The following is a 27223-nucleotide window of genomic DNA, read 5'->3' on the forward strand; positions in this document are numbered from 1 at the left end:
GGCAGAGCTGGGTCACATGATTAACCCTCATCTCATCCTGGGGCTAAAATCAGCCCCTTCCCCAAACACATGGCTGTTCCCCAAAGGAAAACCCAGATGCCTTCAGGAAGAAGAGTGAACGTCAGACCCTCGTAAGTTTTCAAGAGAATCTCAAGAACTCAGGACACAGCCCAAGCGAATGATGGGATGGGAGCCAAGAGCTGAAAGTGGGGATGGGAATGGCAGCTGGAGCCACCTAGAAGGAATGACAGGGTCCAGGCAGTCAGAAGAGCCAGAACTGGAGAGAGTCTTCAAGGCTCAAGAATAACCATGAGCCCCTGTAGGAGCTCAGTCAGGGGCAGCCCCATCAGCACGAATGATGACCGCAGCCTGGGCTGCCAGGAAATGGGGCCCCTTTCAAAGTCAACAGCAAGCTGGGCAGGCAAGGACTCAGGGTGCCCCACCATGTTCCACTCACTGCAATGACCCACATGCCTCATGCCCAGAACCTACTTCCTGGGGCTCTGCAGAAACACAGCCAGGACCCGGGAAGGCCTGGGAGGGGCCCCAGCTCAGAGCATTCAAGTGCAGCGTGTGTTTCAGGGCAAGACGCCCTGGATACAGCTCTGCAGTGATACGTTCATCCACCACACACACACACACACACACACACACACACACACACACACAGACGCAGAGGTTATGTGGCTCCCAGTTCTTGCCTGTGAGTGGCTGCTGTACCCCGATGTGATTCTGCGACGTGAAGTTAAATATTTTGGCTTTCCCCAGGCCCCTACGCTTTACTCATCCCTGCTTCACCGAGTCGACATGACAAGGGGAGATCTGTGCTGGCCACAATCTCAGGTTCTCCAGGGCCATGGTGGCCTCACACAGCTCTTGGATCCTGTGCGGGCTTTAGACCTCAACCCCTCCTGCTCCTCTACCCTGTTCCGGGGTGGCTCCCAGCGCCCTAGTCTCCTAGTAGTGAATGTGAAGAGGCAGTGGGGTTACAGAACAAAACATTTATTCTCTCAGGTTATGGTACAAATGTGGCCCCACCCATGTCAGATGCTGACTTGGGCCTTCTTCTTGGGCCTCAGGTCGTCCCCCTTTTCAGGGATGCTGTCCGGCGGTAAATCCTTATTTCGAGACTCCCTCGCGGTGTAGTTGCCGAGGACCATCCGCCGAAGGCTGCTGTGGTCCAGGGGGTGGTCCACTGCGCCAGAAGTGAGACTCGGGTGAAGAGTGTGAAAGTCGAACCCAGCACACCGCCCTCCCAGGGACAGTGCCTCTCTGCCCTATTCGTGGGTGCCCAAGGCAAGAATGTCCAGGCCTGGTTTGGGTTCCTCCACAATGCTGGGGTTGGAGTATGACCGTTCTCGAGGTTCGGGGAGGAAAAGGTTAGGCAGAGATGTACTGCTCAGGGATGCCCGGACAATAGCTGTTGTTTTCTCCCGGGTGAGTTTGGTTTAATCTCAAGGAGACAGGGCCACTCCATGTGCCATTGTTCAGGAGGTAGACTGCACAAGGATGCCAGGTGGAGACAGATGAATGAATGAATGAATGAATGATGAATGAATGGGCTGAAATCCAGCCCCTACTACATTGCCAAACCATGTGTACCCAAAAGGGGCACCTTTTTCTAATTAATGTGCCCAGAGGGGGTGTCTCTTTTAATCCACACATGTGAGCCACAGGGGTGAGTGAGCTAAGAGAAGCCAATGTTTATCAACATTCCCTTGAACAGAGGAGAAGACATCTGACCTTGCCATCTATGCCCACAAACCACCTCTTTCAGGAATTCAAAGGGCCAAGGGAAGCTGGCCTAAGGCGGCTGACACCAGACCCAGCTTTCACTCCGGCTAAGTTTCGGTTGCCTCAGCTAAATCGAACAGAAGGCGTGCCCACACGTGCACATGCGTGTTGGCATGTCTTTCTATCTGTCCCTGGCACACCTGCACACTTGAAATGCTGCTCAGAGAGGCGGGGCAGCATTTTCAAAATCTACTTTTTTCTCTGATTACTAAAGTGATACAGGTCATTGTAAAAAAACAAACAAAAAAAAAACAACAACAACTTAAACAATACAGAATTGTTTAACTCAGAAATGTAAAGTTCTCTGCAAACTACCACCCAGAAATATCCACCATAAGTCGCCTCTACATCCTCTTTGTTCTCAAGTGCATAATCAAGGTGTCATCCTCTTTCCCTTCCTCTCAACTTTCCTCCTCCTCCTCCTCCTCCTCCTCCTCCTCCTCCTCCTCCTTCTCTCTCTCTCTCTCTCCTCATATATATCAGGGTTATGAAGGCCTGTCCTATGCATTGTACGATTGTTGGATTTTAGTATCATCCCTGGCCCCTAATGCCAGTAGTATCCCCTCCTCCAAGTTGTGACAACCAAAAATATCTCTGGACATTGCCAAAAGCCCCCTGAGGAGTAAATCACCCCCCGTTGAGAACCACTGAATATATTATATACCATCACATTCTTTTCAGTGGCTGCGTGGTATCCCATTGTATGTGGGGTGAATGGTAACTTCTTTAACCAATCTCTAATGAGTGGGCATTTCAGTCACTTCCAGTTTGGGGCTGCCGAGAACATCCTACCACCTTCATCTTAGACCCCTGAATATGTTTTCCCTGGAAGACCAATTCCCACAGGTGAGATTACAGGCTTAAGGGGTGCATCCACTTCTCAGGCTTCCCATACAAGCTGCCAAACTGCCCTCCCCAAACCAAGTGGGGCCGATTTTATCCCCAGATTCAGGGAGAAGGGCTGGTTCCTCACCCTCCCTCCGCCATGAGGGGGAGTGTCATGAACTCTGAAAGGAAGGAAGATCAATGGAAGGCTTCTGGATGGGACGGGACCAAGGGAGGTCATGGGTGGAGTGAGGCTCAAGAGCATAGGGTGAGAGGTGAGAGGTGAGATCTTGTGAGCCCTTAATCTGCCAATTTGGAAATTTTGGATATTTTAAGATTCATTTTATTTTATTTTATTCAATATATTTTTATTGATTTCAGAGAGGGAGAGAAAGAAAAACATCAATGATGAGAGAGAATCATTGATTGGCTGCTTCCCGAACATCCCCTACTGGGGATCGAGCCTGAAACCCAGGCATGTGCCCTTGACTGGAATTGAACCTGGGACCATTCAGTCCGAAAGTCGATGCTCTATCCACTGAGCCAAACCAGCGAGGGCTTAAGATTCATTTTAAATAGTCATAAAACAGTTGTGATTTTAAAATATATCCAGGACAACTGAACGTCAGGGTCTGCGGCAAGGCCATGGGCCACAGGGAGAAGCATCCCTAAGGGAACCATGTCAAGTGGCCACAGCCAAGAAGGTACCCAATGAAAGTGATGGGCTCGTAAAAGGGGGGAAACTGAGGCTCAACACTGCAGACCCTCATGACCGCGGGCTTCCTAGGAGCCTTGACCCAGTGACCTGGGCAGATCTGGGTAGAAAGAGAACTCACCTTCATCCAACCTGTCGCTGAAGGGGTCAGTCCTGAGCACTGGGGGGTTGACCTTGATGGGGTCTGCACTCTTGAAGAGGGCAGAGCTGCCCCAGAAAGGGTTGTTGAAGGACGGCGGGGTCTCGGTCTCTGCCTCTTCCATTTCCTGGAACCGCCTGTAGGACTCTAACAGCAGCAGGTCGTTGGTCTTCTTTTCAATAATGGCTGGGGGAAAACAAGGCGATCAAGATCACCGCCAAGAGGGGAATCTCGGGGTGGTGTCCCCCGCTAGAGAGGAATGGAAGGAATAGGAAGTGGGGGCTGCCATGCGCTCTTATATGGACAATGGCTTTCTCTTGGGTTACACCATGCATTCTTAAGGGGGCAGTATCACCCCAAAAAGGTAAAATTTGGTTCTTGAGAGGCAAAAAGTAAACTGACTATAAGGAAGGGGTGGGGAATGTCTGGCCCTTGGGCAAAATCATTTGGTCTGGCCCGGCCAAGGCATTAGGGATGAGTTAATTAAATGTTTCACCAAATATAGCAAGCTAATGTTTAAGTTGGTAATTTGTATGGCCCGAGAATGATGTTATAAGTACCCAAATGGCCCTTGGCAGAAAAAAAGGTTTCCCACCCCTGCTCTAACGTATAAAGTACACATATACATACAGGAGACAAACAGTTATACAGTGTATCAACAGTATTAAATTTTTATGAGGATGGGGCAATTAGGGAAAGAATATTTTAAAAGGCTCCTTAGAAGGTGCTAATAAAAAGAAGGTTGAGAAACACTGGGTTACAGTAAAAATTGGAAGGCTTGGGCTGCCCTGCTTTAAACTGCTGATTTTCCCCAGTGCTCTCTCTGTCTCAGACTTCAGGACTTGCTCATGCCGTGCCTTCTGCCTAAAATGCTTTCACTACACCTTCCCTGAATAACCCCTACTGGAGTTTTAAGACCCAGGTCAGGCCTTGCCACCTGCAGGAATGTTTCCCGGATCTGCCTGGGTTGGGGGGTGGGGGGAAGGGCTGCCCTTTCCCCTGTGTTACATAGCCCCATGCAGTCTCCGGAGTCAGTCATTCATTCTACAGATGATTACTGGATGGATGCCTCCTGTGCCAGGCACTGTGGTAGACTGTGGATGCATGGAAGGAAAAATCAAGTATCAACAAACTGGCAGTCCTGCCCTGATAAAGATCACTTCTTTCTTTCTTTTGATGAAAAAGCTAAAGCACAGAGAGGTTCAGAAAGTTGCCCAAAGTCACACAGCTTGTAAGAATACAATCAGGATTTGAATCCAGGCAGGCGAGCATTAGTGCCCACATGCTTTACCACCAGACTTACTACCACAAAAACAAAACAAAGAAAAACAAGTCCTTATGCCTGGTGACAGAAAGCTCTGGAAATGGTTCCTAAGAATTTAACGGGCCCCAGCTTGACTCACCAAAGTACTGTGGAAGGTTGATATCGGTGACTTTCCCTGTCTCCCCTAACTGCACCAGGATCTTGGTGGAATCACAATTTATTTTCTTAAAAAGATTCTCCACTGAGCTCTTGAGTTTCTCCAAGGTCTTTTGGATCTCCTTGTAGCTGTCCTCATACATATCCGCCTCCTCTCTGGTCTTCCTCAGTTTCTCCTGGTGGCAGACCCCAATTCCCACCCCAGGTCAGCCAGGCTGCCACTTTAGGGTCAGCCCACCCTAAAGACTTTCAGTGGGGGTGAGGGCTCAGGACCCTCTGGGGCCAGGGTCTCCACACTGCAGGTTTTCAAACCTCAAAGGGGGTGCAAGATCAATTAATGAGCCTCAGTCAGCATTTAAAAATGAAGTAGAACAGAAAAGAAAGAGAAAAATACTAGTATGCATTGCCGATAATAGGATAAGTATTACTTAATGTAAGTTTTATTGTATACCAGTACATAATGTATGTTATGTATTGTATACATAACTTATGTATATCTACATGTGTACTGGGTAGTTAGTTTTTTTTTATAATCCTCACCCAAGAACATTTTCCCATTGATTTTTAGAGAGAGGGAAAGACAGAGAGAAACATCGATCTGAGAGAAACACATCGATCGGTTGCCTCCTGCATGAGCCCCAACCAGGGTCCAGGCCTGGGCCAAGGAGGAGCCTGTAACCAAGGTACGTGCCCTTGATAGAATCGAACCTGGGACCCTTTGGCTCACATGCCAACGCTCTATCCACTGGGCCAAACCAGCTAGGGCGTTGGTTAGTTTTGTTTTTTAATGGAAAGCTGGTGACTCATTTATTAAAAATTATAGCCCACCCACAGGAAGAAATGTATTTTATATTTGCAGCCTACCTACCTACATACATATGTATGTGTATGTGTGTGTGTGTGTGTTCATATATATTATCTAATCAAATGAAATTAAAGTTTCACAAATGAATATTCTTATTGTGTGTTCTAATATTTTCTTTTCTATTCTGTCTCATTATTTTTTAAATGCTGGTTGCAGTCCAACAAACTAATTTCACCACTCACAGGCTAAAACATTGCTCGAGCCCCATGGTTCTCAAAGTGGGGTCCCAGGACCAGCAGTGTCAGCTTCAATGGGGAACCTGTTAGAATACAAGTTATGGGGCTGCAGTGCAGACTAAACCAGAGGCTCTGGGTGTAGCCTGGCAATCTGTGTTTTAATGAACCTCCAGGAGATTCTAACGCCCAACGAAGTTTAAGAATCTCCTAGAGTCCACTGGATCGCAAGCTTGCCTTCAAGTTAATATCACCTCAGAGCTTTAAAATATTTGCTGTGCAGCCCAGCTGGTATATGGTTCAGTGGTTGAGCTTTGACTTATGAATCAAGCGGTTAGGGCTCAATCCCCAGTGGGGGGCGTGCAGGAGGCAGCTGATCAATGATTCTCTCTCATCATTAATGTTTCTATCTCTCTCTCCCTCTCCCTTCCTCTCTGAAATAAATTAAAATATATAGAATATATATATATATATATATATATGCTGCACAGACCCCAGTCTCAGATTCAGAGTCACTGGTCTGGGGTGCAGCCTGGGCATGGGGAATGTTAAAGCCTCTGAGGTGATTCTGACTCGCAGCCCAGGCTGAGAATCACTGCGCTCGGGTGAATGCTCCAAAGCTTCCAGCATCGCCCTCTGAGTCCTCAACTTGCAAAGGTAAAATGGGCCCTGAAGGACCCACCCCCTTCCCCAGGGCTCTGTCCCAGGTAATCATTCCAAGGGGTCAGCCCTCCCTCCACGCCCATTTTCCAGGTGAAGAAACTGAGGCTCTGAGACACACACCCAAGAAAGGGAAGTCAGGATTCCAACAGTCTCTCAACCACTGCACCAGGCAGCTTCCTGTCCTAGCTACTAGAATGTTCAGTGCCCAGGACTGCATTTTTCTCATAGTTCAGCAAGAGCTACCCTCTCGTCCTAAAGGTGCATCAAAGGTTCACAATTTGTTCTAGCTGGTTTGGCTCCGTGGATAGAGCGTGTCTGCCTATGGACTGAAGGGTCTCAGGTTCGATTCCAGTCAAGGACACATACCTGGGTTGCAGGCTCGATCCCCAGTAGGGGACATGCAGGAGGTAGCCGATCAATGATTCTCTCTCATCACTGATGTTTGTATCTCTCTCTCTCTCTCCCTTTCTAAAGTCAACAAAAATTTTTTAAAAGTTCACAATTTTTTTAAAGCCTAATGTGATCGTGATAACGTGTCCAACACCTAAAATGTTCCAGGCATTTTACATGCATCCTCACAACATTGACCCAGTTTTCAGATGAGGAATATTGAGGTCAGAGAAGAAAAGTAAATTTGTTTTTAGCTCTCCTGTATCAAGTTGTCTAAGTACCTGACCTTGGGTTCAACTCTTTACTTGGACAATTATTAGTAACAACGTGAAAGTAACAGTCCTATGAAGTGAGAACAATTATTACCCCCACTTTACAGGTGAAAAAACTGAGGCTCAGAGAGGTTGAATAACTTTCCCAAAGTCACACAGCTAGGAAGTGACTTTCCCGAGAGTTACAGCCACGCATGTGTTCCCAGGGCCTGGTTACTTAACTCCTATGCAAAACCCTCCTGTCAAAGACTGGCCCCAGCTTTTCTCCCAGTGGGGCTGGAGATGATGAAATGGAAGGTGTGTGGCAAGGTTCCAAGAACAGAGCAGATGGAAGCAGAACTAAGAAAGCCGGGGGCTATTAAGACAAATCCTCCTGTTTTGCATTTGAAAAGGCCTCCAGAAGTCCCTTTAGTGCCAAAGGAAGAAAAGCTGATGGTGGGAGAGGTGCTTGGGGTTGCCTGGTGAGCCCAGCTTCCCTAAGCTGCCCCCCTTTAGGCCTTCAAAACCCAGAGGTGCAGAGCAGCACTAACCCCAACCTCAAGAAAGCACCTGGACGTTGGGTGACCCGAAGCCGAGGACATGGGACTGCAAGTCTGTGCCCAGCGCGGGAAGGGTGTCCTTGGACTTGGGTCCTGCCTGGAAGTCTAATTCCTCACACCTGGACTCCTGGGGAAGGCCTCTCTGAGCGGCAGCAGCGCAATGGGCATCATGTGCTTTGCTTCCCCCCAGTGGCCCACTAGAGAATGGCACCGCCATAGGTGTCTACCAGGTGCATTTGCCAAGAACAGAAATAAGCCACAGAGAAGAGAAAGGAAATGACCTAGGAACACAGTTCCTGGGCCAGAAACCATTGGATTTAAAGGGGGCTTTAGAGTCAACTCTCTGAATTCACATCTTTGGCAGATGTTGGTATCCATTCTCCCTTTATACCTGGGTAACAAAACCTTGGTTGTATTTAGGGCGGCCATGTGCCCAGCTAAAAATTGTATTTCCAACTCTCCTTGGCAATAGGAATGGCCAGTGAGGTGTAAACACAGAAGTCATTGGCTGAGACTTCCAGGAAAGAACTTTCAAGCTGGCTGACTCAACCAGCAAGGCAATATATATGTGTTATGGCTGGACCATCGGCAGCCATACTCATCCTCACAACTAAGAGGCATCCTTGGGAGTGTAAGCCACACACTAAGAATGGCAAAACAAAAAAGAGGAGCCTGGGTCCCTCATGACATCATGACTTCAGTCTTATTTCTTAACAAAGTAAATAAACTCCCATCTTGATTAGGCCCCAGTTATTTTGGGTCTGTGTTATTGGCAGCTAAATACAATGCAAAGCTCAGACAGTATTCCAGCTCCATGATGTTGGTCAAGTGACTTTGCCTCTCTGAACCTCAGTTTCCTCATCTGTAAAATGGAGCACCTACCTCATAGGGCCGCTGTGAGGATTAAATGAGAGTGCAAGCAAAGCACTTAGCCTAATACCTGGTATGTAGTACTTGCTCAAGATATGTTTGTAATAACTATTATTGATTGAGAACAGGCTACAGCCAGGACAAAAAAGACTGAGAAAAAAGACTGAGGCAGAGATCTGTCTGCCATTTGCCAACCTGGGATAAATTTATAGTTGCAAGGGCCTGGGCTAGGCTCCCTGAAGTGGGGGAGTCTTTAAATGGACAAAGTGGCCCTAGGGACAAAATTCTGCAGCAATACCTGTAGCAGAGGCTGCCTGGGACAAACGGTCAGATCTGCCAAGATGTGACTTAGGCTAGTAGAGAGTCACAGGGCAGGTTTCTTACTCCTCCTGAGAACCAACGGACAGGCTGCCTGACAGACAGACAGACAGACAACGGAAATTCCTGTGTCCCTTCCTTCCCATCCTGGTCTTACCTCCAGCTGTCTCGTGACAGAGAGGTCATAATCATCAGACGTCTTCTGCTGGGATTGCAAGTAGAGGATCTCATTCTGCTCGAGAAAAAAACCAGACCATGGGAAAAAGTGGGTGCTCCCCTTCCCGCCACACCTGGAAATGAGGCTGTGCCTCGAGGAGTTTGTGAGGATTTAAATTATCCAATCCAAGGAGCCCAGAACCCCTGAGCCCCTCTTATGCCCCTGGAGGTTTCCTAATTTAAAAAAAGTGAGGGCCCGGCCAGTGTGGCTCAGTGGTTGAGTCGACCCATGAACCAAGAGATTGCTGGTTCAATTCCCGGTCAGGGCACATGCCCGGGTTGTGGGCTCGATGCCCAGTAGAGGTTATGCAGGAGGCAGCCGATTGATATTTCTCTCTCATCAATGTTTCTATCTCTCTATCCCTCTCTCTCTCTCTCTAAAATAAATAAAACACATATTTTTTAAAAAGAATACTGCACTAGTGAGAGGCAACAACAACAACAAAAAACATTGTGGGAATAGGAGGGTAGATAGCTCATTTTTTTTTTCTGGATAAGTGTCTAGAACAGGGTAGTCAATAGAATTTTCTGTGATGGTTGAAATGCCTTGTCAGCATCACCCAGTACTGCAGCCACTAGCCACAGGTGGGTACTGAATACTTGAAATGTTCTAGTGCCACTGAGGAACTAATTTTTAAATTAAACTTAATTTAATTTAAACTTAAATTGCCACATGTAGTGAGTGGCTACTGTAATGGACAGGCAGCTCCAGAGCAGGGCTTCTCAAGCTCTAGCATGAACCAGAATCACCTGGAAACTTTATATTCTCTTGAATTACATTTTCCCACAGGCATATAGATTATATTTCCCATCTTTAAAGGAAAAGGAATCTACCAAAAGATTAACCAATGCTATGCCCGGGTGATGGGATATTCCTTGATTTGGTGTTTCTATTTATACTTTTTAGTATTTTCCAAATTTCGTACATAACCTGAGTAGGTGGCATTCCTCTTCTGCCCAGAACTCTCCCACGGCTCTTGTTTCTCAGCGTGACTGCCAAAAACTCTTCTGGAAATATACTCTGCCCGGCACCCATAGCATCCCTCCCCTCTCAAACTTCAGCCCCCACCCCATCTCTCTCCATTCCAGGCACCCTAGCCTGCTTGTACTCTCCTGCCTCAGGACCTTTGCACTGCTGTTTTCTCTGCCTGGAATAGTCATCCCCCCAAAGATCTGCACAGCTTATTCCCTCACCTACAAGTCTGATTAAGCTTAACTTCTCAATGGCCATGCCCTCACCTGACTCCAGAATCCCTCTGTTAACATGCTCCACTGTATCTTTTTATCCACATTTCTCACTTTCTAATATACTCTATCAGTTATGTGTTTGTTGGGCTTGTTGTTTATTGTCTGTGTCTCCCTGGCAGAAAAGAAGCTCCATGAGGGAAGAGCTTTTTGTCACCTTGCTCACAGCCACATTACCAGTGCCCAGAACAGTGTCCGGCCTATAGTAGGTGTTCAACAAATAACTCGTTGAATGAACAAATAACCCAAAGAACACTTTTTCCATTATAATATACAACTTTATGCATAATGTGTGATAATAACTATGTTAAGTTTTTAAAGCATCACCAAAAAAGATCGGAAGAAAAGAGTTCAAAATGATTGTCTTTAGGCAATGGAATAATGGGTGGTTTTTAAAATTCTTTCTATCCTTAGGTAGTTTCCAATTTTTCTATAATGAGCATATCTTTCTCTTCTAAGATTTTTAACATATTAAGCCGTCCCATTGGAAAGCAGAGTTTTCAGGATTTATTCAACAAGCATTTGCAACTCTATTTAAGCCCCCAAAGGCACTTCTGTAACTTCAAAAAGGAGCTCAGAAACTACTATTCTGGTCCAAACATCATTCTACAGATGGAAAATCTGAAGCCCAGAGAGGGCAAGGACCTGCCCCTTCTTCATCAGACACATCCCGTCCTAATGCCAGAGACAAGCTGTGTAAGCTAAGAGTAAGTACCATCGTGGTGAATGGGAAAGATCTAGGTCAATTCTGTTGGGGAACCATTTCCTGGCCAGGTCAGTTTCCTCAAATCCCTCTCTATGGCTTGTCTCTGTCACCCCACTGGGACTAGTAAGGTGCTCCTTCCTGGAAAATAAGGATTCGGGGTCCTGCCAACTCCCAGACCATCCTTCCATGTTCCTTCAGATCTCCTTGTATTCAAAGACCGTCCCTGCAATACTGCACATGGCCACCAGAGGGGAGTGGTGAAGCACCTACATGGGAGATGCAAACTCAAACCCAGCTGGTCTGGCTGAAAGAGGGCAGGCTTGGGGATTATAGGGGCAGGGGACTAAGCTTCCCATGCGAAAGTGGGCAGGAGTTGTCAAATCTGATTTTCCAAGAGAAATCAGAAATCCAGAGTTTCATTTTTAAATGCTAGCAGCTAATAAATTTTTTAATATGGGGGTGGGGGAGACCAAGCTAAAAAGAAGGAAAGCTGCAAAAAAGAAGGGGCAGGTCCCAGGGAACCAGCCCTACCCATAGCTCTAACCACAACCCTCCAGGTAGGGGTGAAGGCAGATGTTAGAATCCTTTTTTTTTTTTTTTTAACCTGAGCCCTAGTTTGAGCAGAGATGCCACAAGAAAGTCAAAAGGTAAGGTCTCAGGCACCTCCTCCAATCACCCATCCACCTCCACCCTACCCCTTTCATCAGGGGCCGCTCCACTGGTTTCTCACTGGTGTTTCCTCATAACCTGAGTTTAAACAAAAATTTTCTATAGATTTTTTATAAAAGCTTGGAAACTTGCCGAAACCGGTTTGGCTCAGTAGATAGAGCGTCGGCCTGCGGACTGAAGGGTCCCAGGTTCGATTCCGGTCAAGGGCATGTACCTGGTTAAGGGCACATCCCCAGTAGGGGTTGTGCAAGAGGCAGCTGATCGATGTCTCTCTATCATCGATGTTTCTAACTCTCTATCCCTCTCTCTTCCTCTCTGTAAAAAAATCAATAAAATATATTTTTTAAAAAAACAAAACTTGGAAACTTGCTCTAGTGCAAGTAGTCACTCTACAGATGAGGAGATTGAGGCCCAGAAAGGGTAAGAATTTGGCCATCTTCATCAGACATGTTCGTCCCAATGCCAGAGGCAGTCTGTGTGGCAAATGGAGGAAAGGAGAGCACCCTCCAGGTGAATGGGAAGGTCAAGGTCAATTACTGTTTGGGAACCATTACTAAATGTGCCTCCCATTGTGTGCGGGGCCGTCCTGGGCATCAGGAATGCAGAGGGAATACACTGTGAGTTGGACATTCTCCATCTCTCCCAGAATCTACCTTCCTACCCTCTGGCTTGGGTTGGGCCTAGCCAATGAGAGACACCAGCTGGAGGTTACAGGGCAGAAGGAGAGTGAGTTTGGGGGTTACTTGCCCACTCCTTGGCAGGTCACTACTTTGGTCACATCCCTCCAGGAAGGGCACACAGACAGCTTTCTCCGCACACCTCGCTCCTGATTCCAGAAACTGCTCTCCTCCCCGCCTCACCAGTTCTGGAGCCCTCTCCTCTGGCTGGTCCTGCACTCTCCCTTCTTAATTTTCTTTGTAAATAGTCCCTTTTAAAAAACTCACCTCAATTTACCCATTTGGGGCATGCCATCTGTTTCCTGAGACAACCCTAACTGATACAACTGCCTCCATTTCCGCCATTTCTGCATGCCACCTATACTATTATTATCTATCAACCTACTGTTACCTTTTAATAGTCTTTAATTAAACCAAACTTTATTTTAATATGTTGATCATTATTTGTTTACTATTATTATTACTGATCACACTAATAATATCCAAGTCACAAGTGTGCTCTGCAAGCTACATTTTTCCTAATCCTCATTACAGTTAATTCATTGCTGGTAAATTAAAAGTTTCACCTATATATGCTAGCTATGATCTACTTACACAAGCCCCACACTCAGGAAACAGTGACATTACAAAAGGAAGTGGCTCCTCTTGTCATATAAACAGAACACTGAGACCTCAGAGGGAAGAATAAATTCCCAGAGGAGATGACATTTGTGCAGGGCAGGGACTAATGAGCAGTATTTCATCAGAAGAAGGGCAAGGGGATGGCGAGGAGGAAGCAGCACAAGGAAAGCCTCGGGCAGGGAGATGCGTGGCACAGCTGGGTCTGGCAGCTGCAGAGGGAGCCTTGGGGTCGTGATGGGAATGGAGCCTGCAGGGGCAGGTTGAAGCTACATTTTGAAGAGCCTGGAGTGTCACCCTGAGTTTAGACTCTATCCTTTGTAGCCATCCCAAAGGCTGTTTATGTATGCTCTGGGGAATAAGTAGCCCAGGGAGCCTATTAAGTTTGGGAAATGATAGGTTCAATGAAGGCAAACAGGTTTCTTCACCACAGGACTTGTCAGAGCATTTACTATGCTCATAGACATCAAGTCTCTCCAAGATGAATTGACCCATCTCCTCTCAATTCTGTGAAGCTGTTGATTAACAGAGGGTAGCAAGCTTTTGAGGCTAAGAGCCAGATAGATTTCTCAGGATTTATAGGCCACATATGGTCTGTCTTATATATTACTAGAGGCCTGGTGCACGAAATTCGTGCACGGGGGAGGGGTGTGTCCCTCAGTTCAGCCTGCACCCTCTCCAATCTGGGACATCCCTCTCACAATCCAAGACTGCTGGCTCCCAACTGCTCGCCTGCCTGCCTGCCTGATTGCCCCTAATCGCTTCTGCCTGCCAGCCTGATCACCCCCCTAACCACTCCCCTGCCAGCCTGATTGACACCTAACTGTTCCCCTGCTGGCCTGATTGCCCCTAACTGCCCTCTCCTGCCAGCCTGGTTGCCCCTAACTGCCCTCCCCTGCTGGCCTGGCCACCCCCAACTGCCCTCCCCTGCAGGCTTGGTCACCCCCAACTGACCTCCCCTGCAGGCCTGGTCACCCCTAACTGCCCTCCCCTGCTGGCCTGGTTCCCCCCCAATTGCCCTCCCCTACAGGCCTGGTCACCCCCAAACTGCCCTCCCCTGCAGGCCTGGCCACCCCCAATTGCCCTCCTCTGCTGGCCTGGTCACCCCCAACTGCCCTCCCCTGCAGGCCTGGTCCCCCCAACTGCCCTCCTCTGCCAGCCCAGTCACCCCTAACTGCCCTCCCTTGCCAGCCTGGTCGCCCCCAACTACCCTCCCCTGCAGGCCTGGGTCCCCTTCAACTGCCCTCCCCTGCCGGCCCGGTCATCCCTAACTGCCCTCCCCTGCAGGCCTGATTGCCCACAACTGCCCTCCCCTGCTGGCCTGATCGCCCACAACTGCCCTCCCCTGCCAGCTGTCTTGTGGCGGCCATCTTGTGTCTACATGAGGGCGGCCATCTTTGACCACATGGGGGCAGCCATCTTGTGTGTTGGAGTGATGGTCAATTTGCATATTACCTCTTTATTATATAGGATTCTTATTTTTTATACCCCTTTAAAAATATAAAAACCATTCTTAGCTCATGGGCTATGCAAAAATAGACCACAGGCCATATTTGGCCATGGCTATAGTTTACTGAACCCTGGATTATAAAACATGCCATGGATAATAGATATCACTTGGAGTGAGGGGACATGACCACATTAAGCGTGTACATGGATTGAAAGGCAAATACCGATTCCAGGAAGGTTGAAATGCAGGCAGGACATTGGGGGAAATGTAGTGTTTCCCAAACTGATTTGACCTTGAGGCCCTTTTTGTTGCAGAGCATCTCAAAGAGTGTTCCGAAGAGTCCCCAATGGGGAAGGTTGCTGTGGGGGCGGGCCGGTCTCAGGCCTAGGAAAGAAGAGTGGCCCTGCCCAGCCGGCATGGCTCAGTGACTGAGTGTTTGTGTCAACTTACGAACCAGGAGGTCACAGTTCAATTCCTGGTCAGGGCACATGCCCAGGTTGTGGGCTTGCAGGAGGTACCTGATCAATGATTCCCTCTCATTATTGATGTTTCTCTCTTTTCTCTCTCTCTCTCTCTCTCTCTCTCTCTCTCTCTCTCTCTCTCTCTCTCCCTTCACCTCTGAAATCAATAAAAATAAATTTTATTTTTTTTTAAAGAGTGGCTCTGACCTGGATTTTCTCAGTCTTCTTCTGCATCGTCTCCATGTCATTGTTGAGCTCTGTGACATACGTGAACCGGGCAAAGTTCTTTTCCTCCTTGGCCAGAAATTCCTCAATGAGCTGATTCACGTTCCCATTCTCAGTCAGCTTCAGCAGCCGGAGGTGGGCCACCTCATAGCTCTCAAAACTCTCACCCTTGCTCTTCCTCCTGGCCTTCTTTGGCTTGAGAGCTAGAAAGGAAAAGGCAGCAATGTGAGTGTGGAAAGGAAGGCGCTCAGTGCAGTGCCCAGCAGAGATGTGTTCTGTGTTTATTATTATCGTGCCTTGGGGAGGCTTTCCCAGGAGATGGGGCAGGAACTTCACTTCTTAGTTGCTTCACAAATATATTCACTGCACACCTACTATGTGCCAGACACTGAGTGGGGCCCTGTGGGTACAAAATCTTTGCCCCGTGGAGTTTTCGTGGGGGGATCAGACAGAAAGAAGAGAGCCAAGTAAAAAGAAAAAGAAATCCAACAACTACCATTGTGGCCTGAGAATGGAGGTGCTGTGATGGGGAGCTGGGTGGTCAGGGAAGTCCTCTCAAAGGATGAGACATTTGAGCAGAATGAAATTCAAGGAAGCCCTGGGGACAGGGGCCTGAGACAAGGCTCAGAACTTGGCAGATTCATGAAATCAGAACCAAGAAAGTTCTCTAAACCTTGCTCTCTCCAGCCTGGATTCCTGCAATAGTTCCTACTCTCCTGAACTCAGTCTTCTCTCTCTGATTTGGTCCCCATGTGGCAATTAGAAGGATCTTTCTAGGCACATCTGGTCACATGACCCCTTTACATGTTGTGGCTCCCCATTGTTGTTGGGCTGAAGCTACAGCTTCTCAGCCTGGTTTACCATCTGGTCCCTCTGCCTTCAGGAGAGTGTACCTTCTTCCTTTTTGGCCTGCTCTTCGAACTCCATTCGATCATTCAGCTTGATGAGCAGAAAGGATTTGAGCTTGGTCTCGTGGGCATAGACACGCTCCAACTCTCGGATCTCTAGGTTGTACTGAGAGATGTCCTTCTGCTGGCGATCCTTCATGGCAGCCATTCGAGCCGTGGCTTCCAGTCTGGGTGAAGGGGGCACAGAGCCTGAGTGTCCAGAGGACCCTCCCCTCTCCCTGCCAGCCCAGAGCGACTTTCTGCCAATGACCATCTTCCCTTTAATCAGGGAGTGGAGGAACAACCCTCTTTACCTGAATGACAGGAGCTACCAGGTCTAGACCACACCCAGGAAATTCTTCTTCTTTCATCACCACCAGAACACACATCACCATCATCACCTCCACCATCAGCATTATCACCATCACCATCATCACCACTTGTCAATGACTATGTCCCAGCCACTCCTTAATACATATATATTATTTAATCCTCACTACCACCCAAAGAGGTCCTACAACGATATAGTAGTGTTGGAGCCAGGATTTGAACCAGATCTCACTGACTCCAAAACATGTGCTCTCCACTGCTGAACTGTATGTCTTTTGGCCCTATGAGAGTAAAGCCAGGAGACTAAGAGAGACCCCTAGGACTAGAGGCAGGGGCACCTGAAGGAGATAATATAACATAGAGCTTTGACTCTCAGCTCTGCCGTTTATCTGGATCTCGGGTATTTTGGCATCTGTAACCTTCCACTTCCTGGTCCATAAAATGGGGGTATAACTCCTATGGCATTTGTGAGGGTTGAAATATTACCCAAAGCACCTAGCATCAGGCTTGGCACACAGTCAGCACTTAGAGTTATTGTGATGATTTAAGGTTTCTCAACACATAAGCACCGGAGGCAATGGTGGCCCAGAGTAGGAAATTAGATGCTCAGCGGGGGTCTAAGAGACATTTTTCCCCCGAGGGTCTCTCCCTCAGCCCACCTCTGCTCATAGGCCTGAGCAGACTGCTCAATGGCCTCATTCATGGTTTTCTTCTGCATTGACAGGCGCCGATGGAGCTGCTGGTAGACGTGGTCATAAGCTGCCTTCTCATACCGTAGGTCCTCAATCTCCTTCCGGAGCTTAGCATTGGTGGTCAGCATCTTGTTAAAGTTCGTGGTGACCTGTGGGGAGGGGTGTGCTTCAAAACAGGGCTCATTCCTAGGGCATGAGATAAGCTTCCAAAAAGCAGCCGGAGGGTTGGAGGTCTTCCCCCAACCTCCCACCCCAGGCCCAAAGGACAGTGGCTTGCAGCACCGGGTGAGAGGCTAAAGTTGGCCACCAACTGGCTCAGTGGCCTTTGACAAGTTACTTCTCTTGGATTTCAAATTTCTCACCTATTTTTATACCTAACTTCTGGTTTTCAGTAATTACAGGGGAGAGGGGAACAAGCTAAATGATACCATGAGGAGCAATCAGCCAAATCCAGAAAGTAGAACTTTCTACAAGACAATTGACCTGGTCTCTTCAGTAAATTGATGACAGGAAAGAAGTTGGGATGGGGCTGTTTTAATGCAAAGCTTCTCACACACAGCACTGTTGACATTTGGGCTGGAAGATGCACTGTGGTGGGGCTGTCCTGTGCTTTGTAGAGTGTTAAAGAAGCAAGACACTACTGAATTGACTCAGGAAGAAATAGAAAATCTGAATAGACCTCTAACAAAAAGCCGACTTCTACAGACCAGTCATCATTAGATCATGTATGCATTTATTAATTCATTCAATCAACAGAGGTCTGCTGAGCACCGACCGTGAGCCTCACACTGTGCCAGGCATTACTGATTCTTAACCACCTTTAGCCTCACTGGGGTTGTTAATAATAGTGCAGCTCTAGTTGGTTTGGCTCAGTGGATCAAGCCTGCTGGGACTGAAGGGTCCCAGGTTCGAGTCCGGTCAAGGGCACATGCCCGGGTTGTGGACTCGGTTCCCAGTAGGGGGCATACAGGAGGCAGCCAATCAATTATTCTCTCATCATTGATGTTTCTATCTCTCTCCCTCTCCCTTCCTCTCTGAAATCAATATAAATAAATAAAAAAAATTTTAAATAGTGCAGCCTATGTCCAAGCCTGGGAGGTTCTGATTCAGTAACTGTGGAAGGGGTCCAGGAACCTGCATTTTGACATGCATCCTAGGCATTCTGCACATGGCAGCAAATCATGGTGCAGGGATATTAAAGAGATACTGCCCTGCCCTCAGGCAGCTTCCAGGCTATGGGGGGAGGCAGACAGAGACCAGGTCAAATTTGGTTCAGCCACTCCTGGGTAAAGCTTAGTGGTCAGAGTTTTGGCAAAGCTAAGATCTTTGTGTAGTGAGTTAGTGACAAGCTTCCCTCCAGATCAATTCACTTTCCTTCTCTTCTGGCTGGTGTCCTGGGAGTTGCAATCTCACAAGCCAGACTGGAATGTGCTGTTTGTACCTGCCCAGCATTTCTTCTCCCTTTCTTTACGCTTTTCTAGGGCAACCACTTCTCCCTCAATCTCAGACCACATCATTGGATAGGGCTGCCTTCCCCGATTTGGTGGGAGGAGGGGGTGGGGGGAGGAATGCAGTCCAAAGGGTAGCCACGTGACTCCAGACCACAGTGATTGATTCAGGGACGGGCACGGGACCCAGGCTGGCCCCATGGGAACCCTGGGACTTGTGTCTGAACTCTTAGGGAAGAGAGACTCCCTTTCTGCTGATACCTGTTCACATTGGAGGCCGCCCCAAAATGACGTCCACCCAGAGAAAAAAATGGACAGATAAAGTGTCCTAAAGACATGTTTGGAGCACCTAGACCCACCTATGCCTGAAGGTACCACTTCTTCTCTAAAATTTTCACTTCTATGACCAATACATTAGCTATTTTTGCTTATACCAGTTTGCAACAAAATCCTGCTTAATGCCAAAACCACAGTAGACTGAAGGTGATCAGGAAACACCACTTTCTTTTTATCAAGGTATGCACATCTATGCCTACTGTTTCTCAGAGACATCAATGACAACCAAAAGGCACTCGCTCTAATAGAGGCATGAGCAGATTGGCATGGGGGAGGAAAGTCTAACTAATTCTGCCTGGTGAAGGGTAATATTTGAGCTACTTCTTGAAAACAAGTAGGAGTTTATGAAGCAGGGAACTAAGAGTAGGCATCCCAGACATGGGGGAGGGAAAGGGGAGAAGTAGAGGGTATTCGGGCATCCACATGTGTTAAGGTGCAGAGAGCAAGAAGGAGAAAGGCACCTTGGGTAACAATGGGCCAACAAGAGAGGATGGAACAGAGTGGGTGGAACAGAGTGAGTGGATGGTAAATTCTAACAGGCTGCCTGATCTAGACGTACACCATTAGTTCACCACCTCCTGAGTCTGTCTACTAAATGAGTATATATATTCTGCTAATGGCTCCACAGACATTCTTTACTCTGAGCAAAAAGAGGCAGAGTTGTTTGCAAAGCTGCTGAGAACCCTTTACGTACAAGATTCAAACGTGTCTCTAACGTGTGGATCTGTTTTTGAAGTTTCCGGGGGTTATTGGCCTCCTGTATTTTTGTGAAGATCTGTTTTTGGTTTACAATTTTTTTCTCCATCTGAGTAATCTGAAAAGATAAAAAAAGAAAAGAAAACCCAGCTGTGTTAACATCTGTATGGGTACAAATCCGACAGTTCACTAACTTGAGTGTGCTAACAAAAATTGCAATGTTCTTTCTTTTCCTATAAATAGAATTTTAATTTCTCAGATACATGCTCAATTCAACTTAATCCTAGCCAGTTTAGGGTAAAATGAGGCAATTTAGAGGTTTTTTTGGCTTGTTTGTTTGTTGTTTTGTTTTTAATCCTGACCTGAGGATAGTTTTCCATTGACTTTTAGAGAGAGTGGAAGTGAGAGGGAAAAACAGAGAGAAATATCAATGAGAGAGAAAAACATCGATTGGTTGCCTCCTGCATGAGCCCCGACCAGGGTGTGGGATGGGGAGGAGCCTGCAATCATACCTGGGACCCTTCAGTATGCAGGCCGACACTATCCACTGAGCCAAAGCAGCCAGGGCAATTTAGAGTTTTTGCTGTAAATTTCATTCACCTGTGGGCATAAATTCCACCTTACCCTAACCCAGTGGTCGGCAAACTCATTAGTCAACAGAGCCAAATATCAACAGTACAACGATGGAAATTTCTTTTGAGAACCGAAAACCGACTTCTGCGCATGGGCCACAAAGTTTCAATCGCACTGTACATGCGCGCCCGCACGTGGTATTTTGTGGAAGAGCCACACTCAAGGGGCCAAAGAGCCGCATGTGGCTCGCGAGTCGCAGTTTGCTGACCACTGTCCTAACCCATGGTTCCCACAGAAAGTTTCCAGCAGGTATTTCCCCCACAAAGGGCCTTCTGTAACCTTGTGGAGTGTTTTGGGGCTCTTGCAATGATGGGACTCTAGTGGCACTTAATGGGTGGGTCAGGAGATGTCACACATCCTGTAACATCTGAGACAACAACAGACATCCAAGAATTGTGCCCCATTCTTGGTGACTGTCCAGTGCCCCTCTGGAAGTTATGCAGCTGTAAAATCCTCTATGATTTTCTGTACCTAGAATCAAGCTGTCTCCTACATATAAACATAGTTTATTAAAAAAATAATTGAGCCCTGACCGGTTTGGCTCAGTGGATAGAGCGTCGGCCTGTGGACTCAGGGGTCCCAGGTTCGATTCCGGTCAAGGGCATGTACCTTGGTTGCGCGGGCACATCCCCAGTAGCGGGTGTGCAGGAGACAGCTGATTGATGTTTCTCTCTCATCGATGTTTCTAACTCTCTCTCCCTCTCCCTTCCTCTCTGTAAAAAAATCAATAAAATATATTTTAAAAAATAATTGATAAGTAATATCCTTTTAGTCCACATTCCTCTTGAGTATTATATGTTACCTGCAGCCAAAAGCATCTTTAGCTGTCACACCATGGATGTTATCCACCACTTTATATAACCCCTGATCTCCCAGCTCTATTAATCCATTTCTCCACTGTGTTCTCCAGTGCCTCCTCACTGTATTTCGAGTAAATTTTCAAATTCTTACTGCATCAGTCAGGAGATGTTTGGTTACGCTGCAGTAACAAACACCCCCCAACTCAGTGATTTAAAACAAGAAAGTTTTCTTCCTCATTCGTGCTTCATGTCTATCAGTGATTGGTGTTTGCAACTAATATTAGTCAGATTTTGGATTTTACCTGGACTTTACCTCTAGCCAATCCCTAGAGGTAAAGTAAGAATTTGGAAATTTATCTGAAGTTTGGGGAGGCACTGGAGATCATGGTGGAGAAATGGATCAATAGAGCTGGGATCAATAGTGGTGGAGACAGTGACCAGTCACATTTAGGAAAGTGAAGACGGGAGGGGTGTTATACCTGCCCTAAGGCATCATAGGTACTTCTCATACCCTTTCCCCTTGCTCTGTGTTCTGTTTGGCCCTTTAAGAGTAAAACCATACCTTCTCATCCAGTTCAGCCAAGAGCATTTTCATCGATTTAATCAAGGAGTCGTAGTCCTCTTTGGTTTGCAGCAGGAAACGCAGCTCCAAATAGTTTTTCTCATTCAGATCCAAGTTCTTGGAGGACTTGATGAGATTCAAGCGCAGGGTGATTTCGTCCTGCTCTTCTTGCAGGGTCTTGATTTCCTTGCTGTTAGGAAAGCAGTGCATGATTAACCCTGAACCCCGAGTTCACCTTGATCAGACACTCCAGCGCCCTTCGCTGTGGAAGGAGACTCGGAGAGGTACAGCCCACTGAAGCAGTGGAAGGGACCTGCCCAGGTCATTGGTCTGGAACTCAGATCGCCTGCGACCCAGTTCACTGCTCCGTCCACTGCTCTGCCTTCTTCCTAGGCCCGTGGTCGGCAAACTGCGGCTCGCGAGCCACATGTGGCTCTTTGGCCCCTTGAGTGTGGCTCTTCCACAAAATACCACGGCCTGGGTGAGTCTATTTTGAGGAAGTGGCGTTAGAAGAAGTTTAAGTTTAAAAAATTTGGCTCTCAAAAGAAATTTCAATTGTTGTACTGTTGATATTTGGCTCGGTTGACTAATGAGTTTGCCGACCACTGTCCTAGGGGCATTTTTTCCCCCTAGGGAACAACTTGGAGCTGTGCCTGTCAAAACCCATTACCCAGACATGGCGGGGGGGCCCCCACGTTCTCTTTTGCCCCCAGCTCACTGGCATCTGTCTGATTCCGCAGACTTTCTTTCCAGACTTTACAACCAATTATTTCTAATAATGAGAGGCAAACCCATCAGATAATTTTTTCAATTTTGAACCAACACAGTAACCCTAACTTCCACTAGTTTCTCTACTTGGGGTGCTAATGATTTGTTAAATTGGCTGACCTGAGTCTCCTCCTTTCTCTCCCTCAGTCTACTGTGGAGAAGAGAGAGGGTGGGGGATATGGGCGAAGGGGGGTTTCAGGAAGAGAAAAGGCTCAGGAGACTGCACAACAACTGAACAACAGAAAACGGCACCGAGGCAAAGTTTCTGGTGAACACTGGGCACCCCACACCCGCTGCCCAGTGCGGTTTGCAGGCCAGCTGCCTCAACATCCTCAGGGAGCTTGGAGAAATGCAGAGGCTCAAGTCCCAGCCCAGGACCTACTGAATCAGAATCTGCTCTGTAACAAGATCCTCAAGTGACTCGAATGCCCATTGAAGTGTTGGCAGTGCCACACTAGAACAGCGTCTGCAAAGCTCTTTCTATAAAGGGCCAAAGAATAAATATTTTAGGTTTATCCGGCCAGACGGTCTCTGTTGCAACTACTCAACAAAGTAACCATAGGCAATGCATGAACAAATAAATGTAGCTGTGGCTGTTTTATTTACAAAAACAGGCAGCCAGCCAGACCGTCCTTCGCCGACACTGTCCTAAAACAGCACCATGCAATAGAACATTTTGCAATGATGGCAATGGTCTCTGGCTGCGCTGTCAGATAGCATCCACCAGGCACGTGTGGCTTTGAGCACTTCCAATGTGCCTAGTGCAACTGAAGAACTGAATTTTCAATTGTATTTAATTAATTGCAATTTTTTAAAATATATTTTTATTGACTTCAGAGAGGAAGGGAGAGGTGGAGAGAGAGAGAAACATCAATGTTGAGAGAGAATCATTGATTGGCTGCCTACTGGGGATCAAGCCCACAACCCGGGCATGTGCCTGACTGGTCATCAAACCATGACCTCCTGGTTCATTGGTCGATGCTCAACCACTGAGCCACACAGGCAGGGCAATTGCAAATGTAAATAGTCACATGTGGCTAGGGACTACTAGCGTGCACACCCAGTTCTAGAGCATCTAGTCTTCCAAACCTGGCAGGTGGGACTTTTCCCCCCATCTAAGTCCAGGCACAGATGTGCAGGCTGGGGACTGCATGGCCCAAAGGAGCACCATCTGCTTGAAAAGATATTGATTTGTTGATTTATTACACTTTTCTGGGAGACACTTCATCTTGTTCTAACAAACCTCTACGTGATGACGTTTCCAACAGATGGCAGTACATTGTCTCGAAAGAGGGTGCCTTTTTCTAACTGACATGCAGATCCCATGTGGACTAGCAGTGGCTGTGAGTCAAATCCATGGGAAATCTAAAGAGCCCCTTTTCCCTCTCTTCCGACCCCCACGCATCATCTAACAGCAAGCTCTTCTTCCTAATAATGGGCAGCCTCTGCCTGTACAAACATTAGGGATGGAGCTGAGAAATTGCATTCTCTTGGAGGGAATCTAAAAATACCTGTTTAATGTTTGCTTATGTAACCTCAGGAAACACCTTCCTTCTGCCCAAAGAAACTATACATACCGTAACCCTAGGGCAACCCGATTTCAAACATTCTATCTTTTTTTAATATATTTTTATTGATTTCAGAGAGGGAGGGGGAAGAGAGAGAGAGAATATGAAAGAAAACCATTGATCGCCTGCCTCCTGCATGCCCCAACTGGGAACCGAACCAACACCTCCTGGTTCATAGTTCGATGCTCAACCACTGAGCCATGCCAACTGGGCCAATCATTCTACCTTGCAGATCCCTTAAGGATGCACAAGCAGGAAACATCCTCTGGGGCAGCGGTTGCCAACCAGTGGTCCGCGGACCACTGATGGTCCGTGAGGTCCGAAAGGTTGGCCACCGCTGCTCTGGGTGTTGACAGCCTGGTGACTTCTCCTTCTCTGGGCATTCCCCACCTCCAGGGCTAGGACCATGGGAATGATACCCACAGCCATCTTGTGTCCTAGGCCTCGGCCCCACCTCCAGCCACCGCTGATTGTTCCAGGAGTAGACATCTGACCCAAGCTGTCCCAATCAGATTCTCTCTCTCCTGGGAATTTGGGATTGGAATTGATTCACAACAGTCTCTCTGTGTGACCTTTGGTAGTTCAAGAGTTGGAGGCAGCCTGGCTAGTGTGGCTCAGTGGTTGAGTGTCAACCTATGAACCAGAGAGTCACGGTTCGATTCCCAGTCAGTACACATGCCCAGGTTGTGGGCTCAATCCCCAGTGGGGGGGCGTACAGGAGACAGCTGATCAATGATTACCTCTCATCATTAATGTTTCTGTCTCTCCCTCTCCCTTCCTCTCTGAAATCAATAAAAATATATTTAAAAAAAGAGAGTTGGAGGCAGCCATCTCCCACCAGCCATGGCTGAGATTCAGAGAGAACACCCATGTATAGAAAGAAACAAGACCCAGGAATGGTTTCTCATTTGGGTCCTTCCTTAAGACATGGGTGCCCTGTTCCCCTTGGAGTCCCTGAGACACACTGGATTCTGAGAAGAAACCCCCCCTCCCCACTGAAGCTATCCCAGGTGGTCCTCAGAAACCAAAACCAAAGCCAAAATTTTCTCCAAGTTCGCTTAGCACAAAACCCCAACCATCACTCACTGCTGATTCAAGATCTTCTGCTGGGAGCTGAAGTTAAAGGACTTGCGACTTTCCACCATCTTCCGGAACTGCTGCCTCAGCTTCCGAAGCTCCACCTCAGCCAGCTGCTCTTTTTCCTTCTCCGAAGGTTCCTGGGGAGTTTCGGAGTCTTTTCTCCTGATCTTCTTTGACTGGGTGAGTCAGAGAGCAGCAAGTTAGGTAACCAGAGAAGCCCACATTTCAGCTCAAGGGCAGAGGACAGGGGCCCCTGGGGCAAGGCTGGAGGTGGAAGGTCATCCTTGAGTGATGTCAACTGCTTATCTGTTACATGGGAAGCATCCCCACCCCCAGGGTGCCAGAATGGAGAGGAGGCTAGGCCCATTATTGCATACTGAAGAGGCAGCTTTGCTGGATGACCTTGGGTGAGTCACTGCACATCTAGTCTCTCATCCACAAAAGGGCACCCATAAATTTGTGGTCAGGATTCAAGGAGTTGAGATGTGTACACTGGACGGCACAGCACCTAACCCACAGCAAGCTGTCCACGCGAGAGCTATTATTACCTACCGTCGGCATCTTGAAGGGATTGTGCTTTCCCTCTGCTCAGCCAGCGATTGCTCCTTCCTCTCTCTGCAGTGTCCTGTCCTCAGAGGCAAAAGGGAGAGAACCTGTGAGCCACCCCTGTTGGTGGTGCAGGAGCCAGAGGCACCTTCTCCCCCTCCCCCCTCCTCCCACAGCTTGGCACATGAGGAGGGCACGGCAGATGGCTGCCCGGGTGTGAAAAGAGGCTTCTTCTTCTTCTTCTTCTTCTTTTTTTTAAGCAATGTTTGCCTGAAACCTGTTCCTCTCCCGATTTATTATTAGGAGCTGGGCAGATGGTTCCAGCATGTTGGTTACCCTCCTGCTCCCTGTGTTCCCAAAGAAGAGGGGCAAATGGCATCAGGGCAGTGTGTCCTCTGAGGGGGTTTGAGCAAGATTCGCCCAGCTTCAGCTGTGGGAGACCCCCTGGTCTGAAGGTATTCAGAGGAGAGGGCGGCCATGTTAACCCTACAAGTCCTCCAGGGCTGTGAGATCCCCTGCACCCCAACTCCCAGACCTCAGAGGCTAGATTCCTAAGGCAGAAACTACTAGTTCTGCTACCCACTGAGGGGTCCCCTGCAGTGTAAAGCGGTGGTTGTGTCAATCATCAGAGCTCAGCAAAAACTCCTCCTCCACCACGTATTAACCTTAGACACGTTACTTCAGTTCAGTGGGCCTGTTTCCTCCTCTGGAAAATAGAAATTCTAGAAGCCTCCTCACAGGTTGTTCAAGGTGTTAGGCACTGAGCCTGGCACATGGTAAGTGCTCAAGAAATGGTGGCTGGTATGATATGGGTTGTTTCCTGTGGTGAAAGTCCATGGTTTATAAGGATTTGAGGAGTGTCCAGAATTTCTCTGTCTCCTAGATACACACCACCTCCCACTCCTGGTCATTTTTTGTCCCTGTGGGGATGATCCCACTCTCCCATCTCCTGTTTGTCAGTGATTGGTCTAAGAATGGGCATGTGACCCAGATCTGGCCAATTAGACAAAAGGAGAAATCTATTTCTATTCCTTTGGAACAGAAGGAGCTTGTCCATGTTCTTCTCTCCTTCGCTTTAGGAAATTACTGTGAAGGCATGATGGTTGGTGCTGCAGCAACAACCATCCTGTGACCATGAGGAGAAATATCACTGTCACAATAAGGAGACAAAAATGGAAAGATGGGAGAAAATTTAGGTCCAAATGACCATTTGCCACCGCCCCATTCTTGGAACTGCCTACCTCTAGGCTTCTTGTTAACTAATAAGTATCACTATTGTTTAAGGCATTCTTATCAAGTATTTTGTTCATTGCAGCCTAGAGCATTCCTTTCTTACATAATCAACTGCCTTGGAAATGATTTTCAAGCAGCTGAGTGATGGGACAATAAAGGCTAATAATATCGGAATCTCTGGCTTTTCCCTGAGATGTTCTAGAGGGTTTCTAGAGGGTTTGAGGACTAACTGAATTTTGGTAAATAATAGGTGGAGAAAAATATCTAATATTGGGAAATTCCCACAGGCAGGGAGGTGGGGTAAAGACAATGGTTCCATAGCTTGATTATTTCTGGGAGAGCCTTCAAGTTGGGGTAGAGGCTGTAGCAGGATTCACCTGACTGATAAGGTCTG

General features: G+C 47.6%; 1 protein-coding gene across 1 annotated transcript; it reads right to left on the reverse strand.

Moving 5' to 3' along the window:
• Nucleotides 1–1043: 1043 nt before the first annotated feature.
• On the reverse strand, nt 1044–25130 carry CCDC63 (coiled-coil domain containing 63; the record flags this gene model as incomplete). Its single annotated transcript, XM_079762947.1, has 10 exons — nt 25057–25130; nt 21635–21824; nt 19638–19757; nt 17127–17308; nt 16144–16325; nt 15233–15453; nt 9141–9215; nt 4877–5069; nt 3456–3659; nt 1044–1195 (listed from the first exon to the last, which is right to left on the reverse strand). The coding sequence occupies exons 1-10, from the start codon at nt 25113–25115 to the stop codon at nt 1044–1046; spliced, it is 1578 nt and encodes a 525-aa protein (XP_079619073.1). The 5' UTR covers nt 25116–25130.
• Between the last annotated feature and the right edge of the window lie 2093 nt (nt 25131–27223).

Source organism: Cnephaeus nilssonii, assembly GCF_951640355.1.
Source record: "Cnephaeus nilssonii genome assembly, chromosome: 22".
NCBI classification, from domain to species: Eukaryota; Metazoa; Chordata; class Mammalia; order Chiroptera; family Vespertilionidae; genus Cnephaeus; species Cnephaeus nilssonii.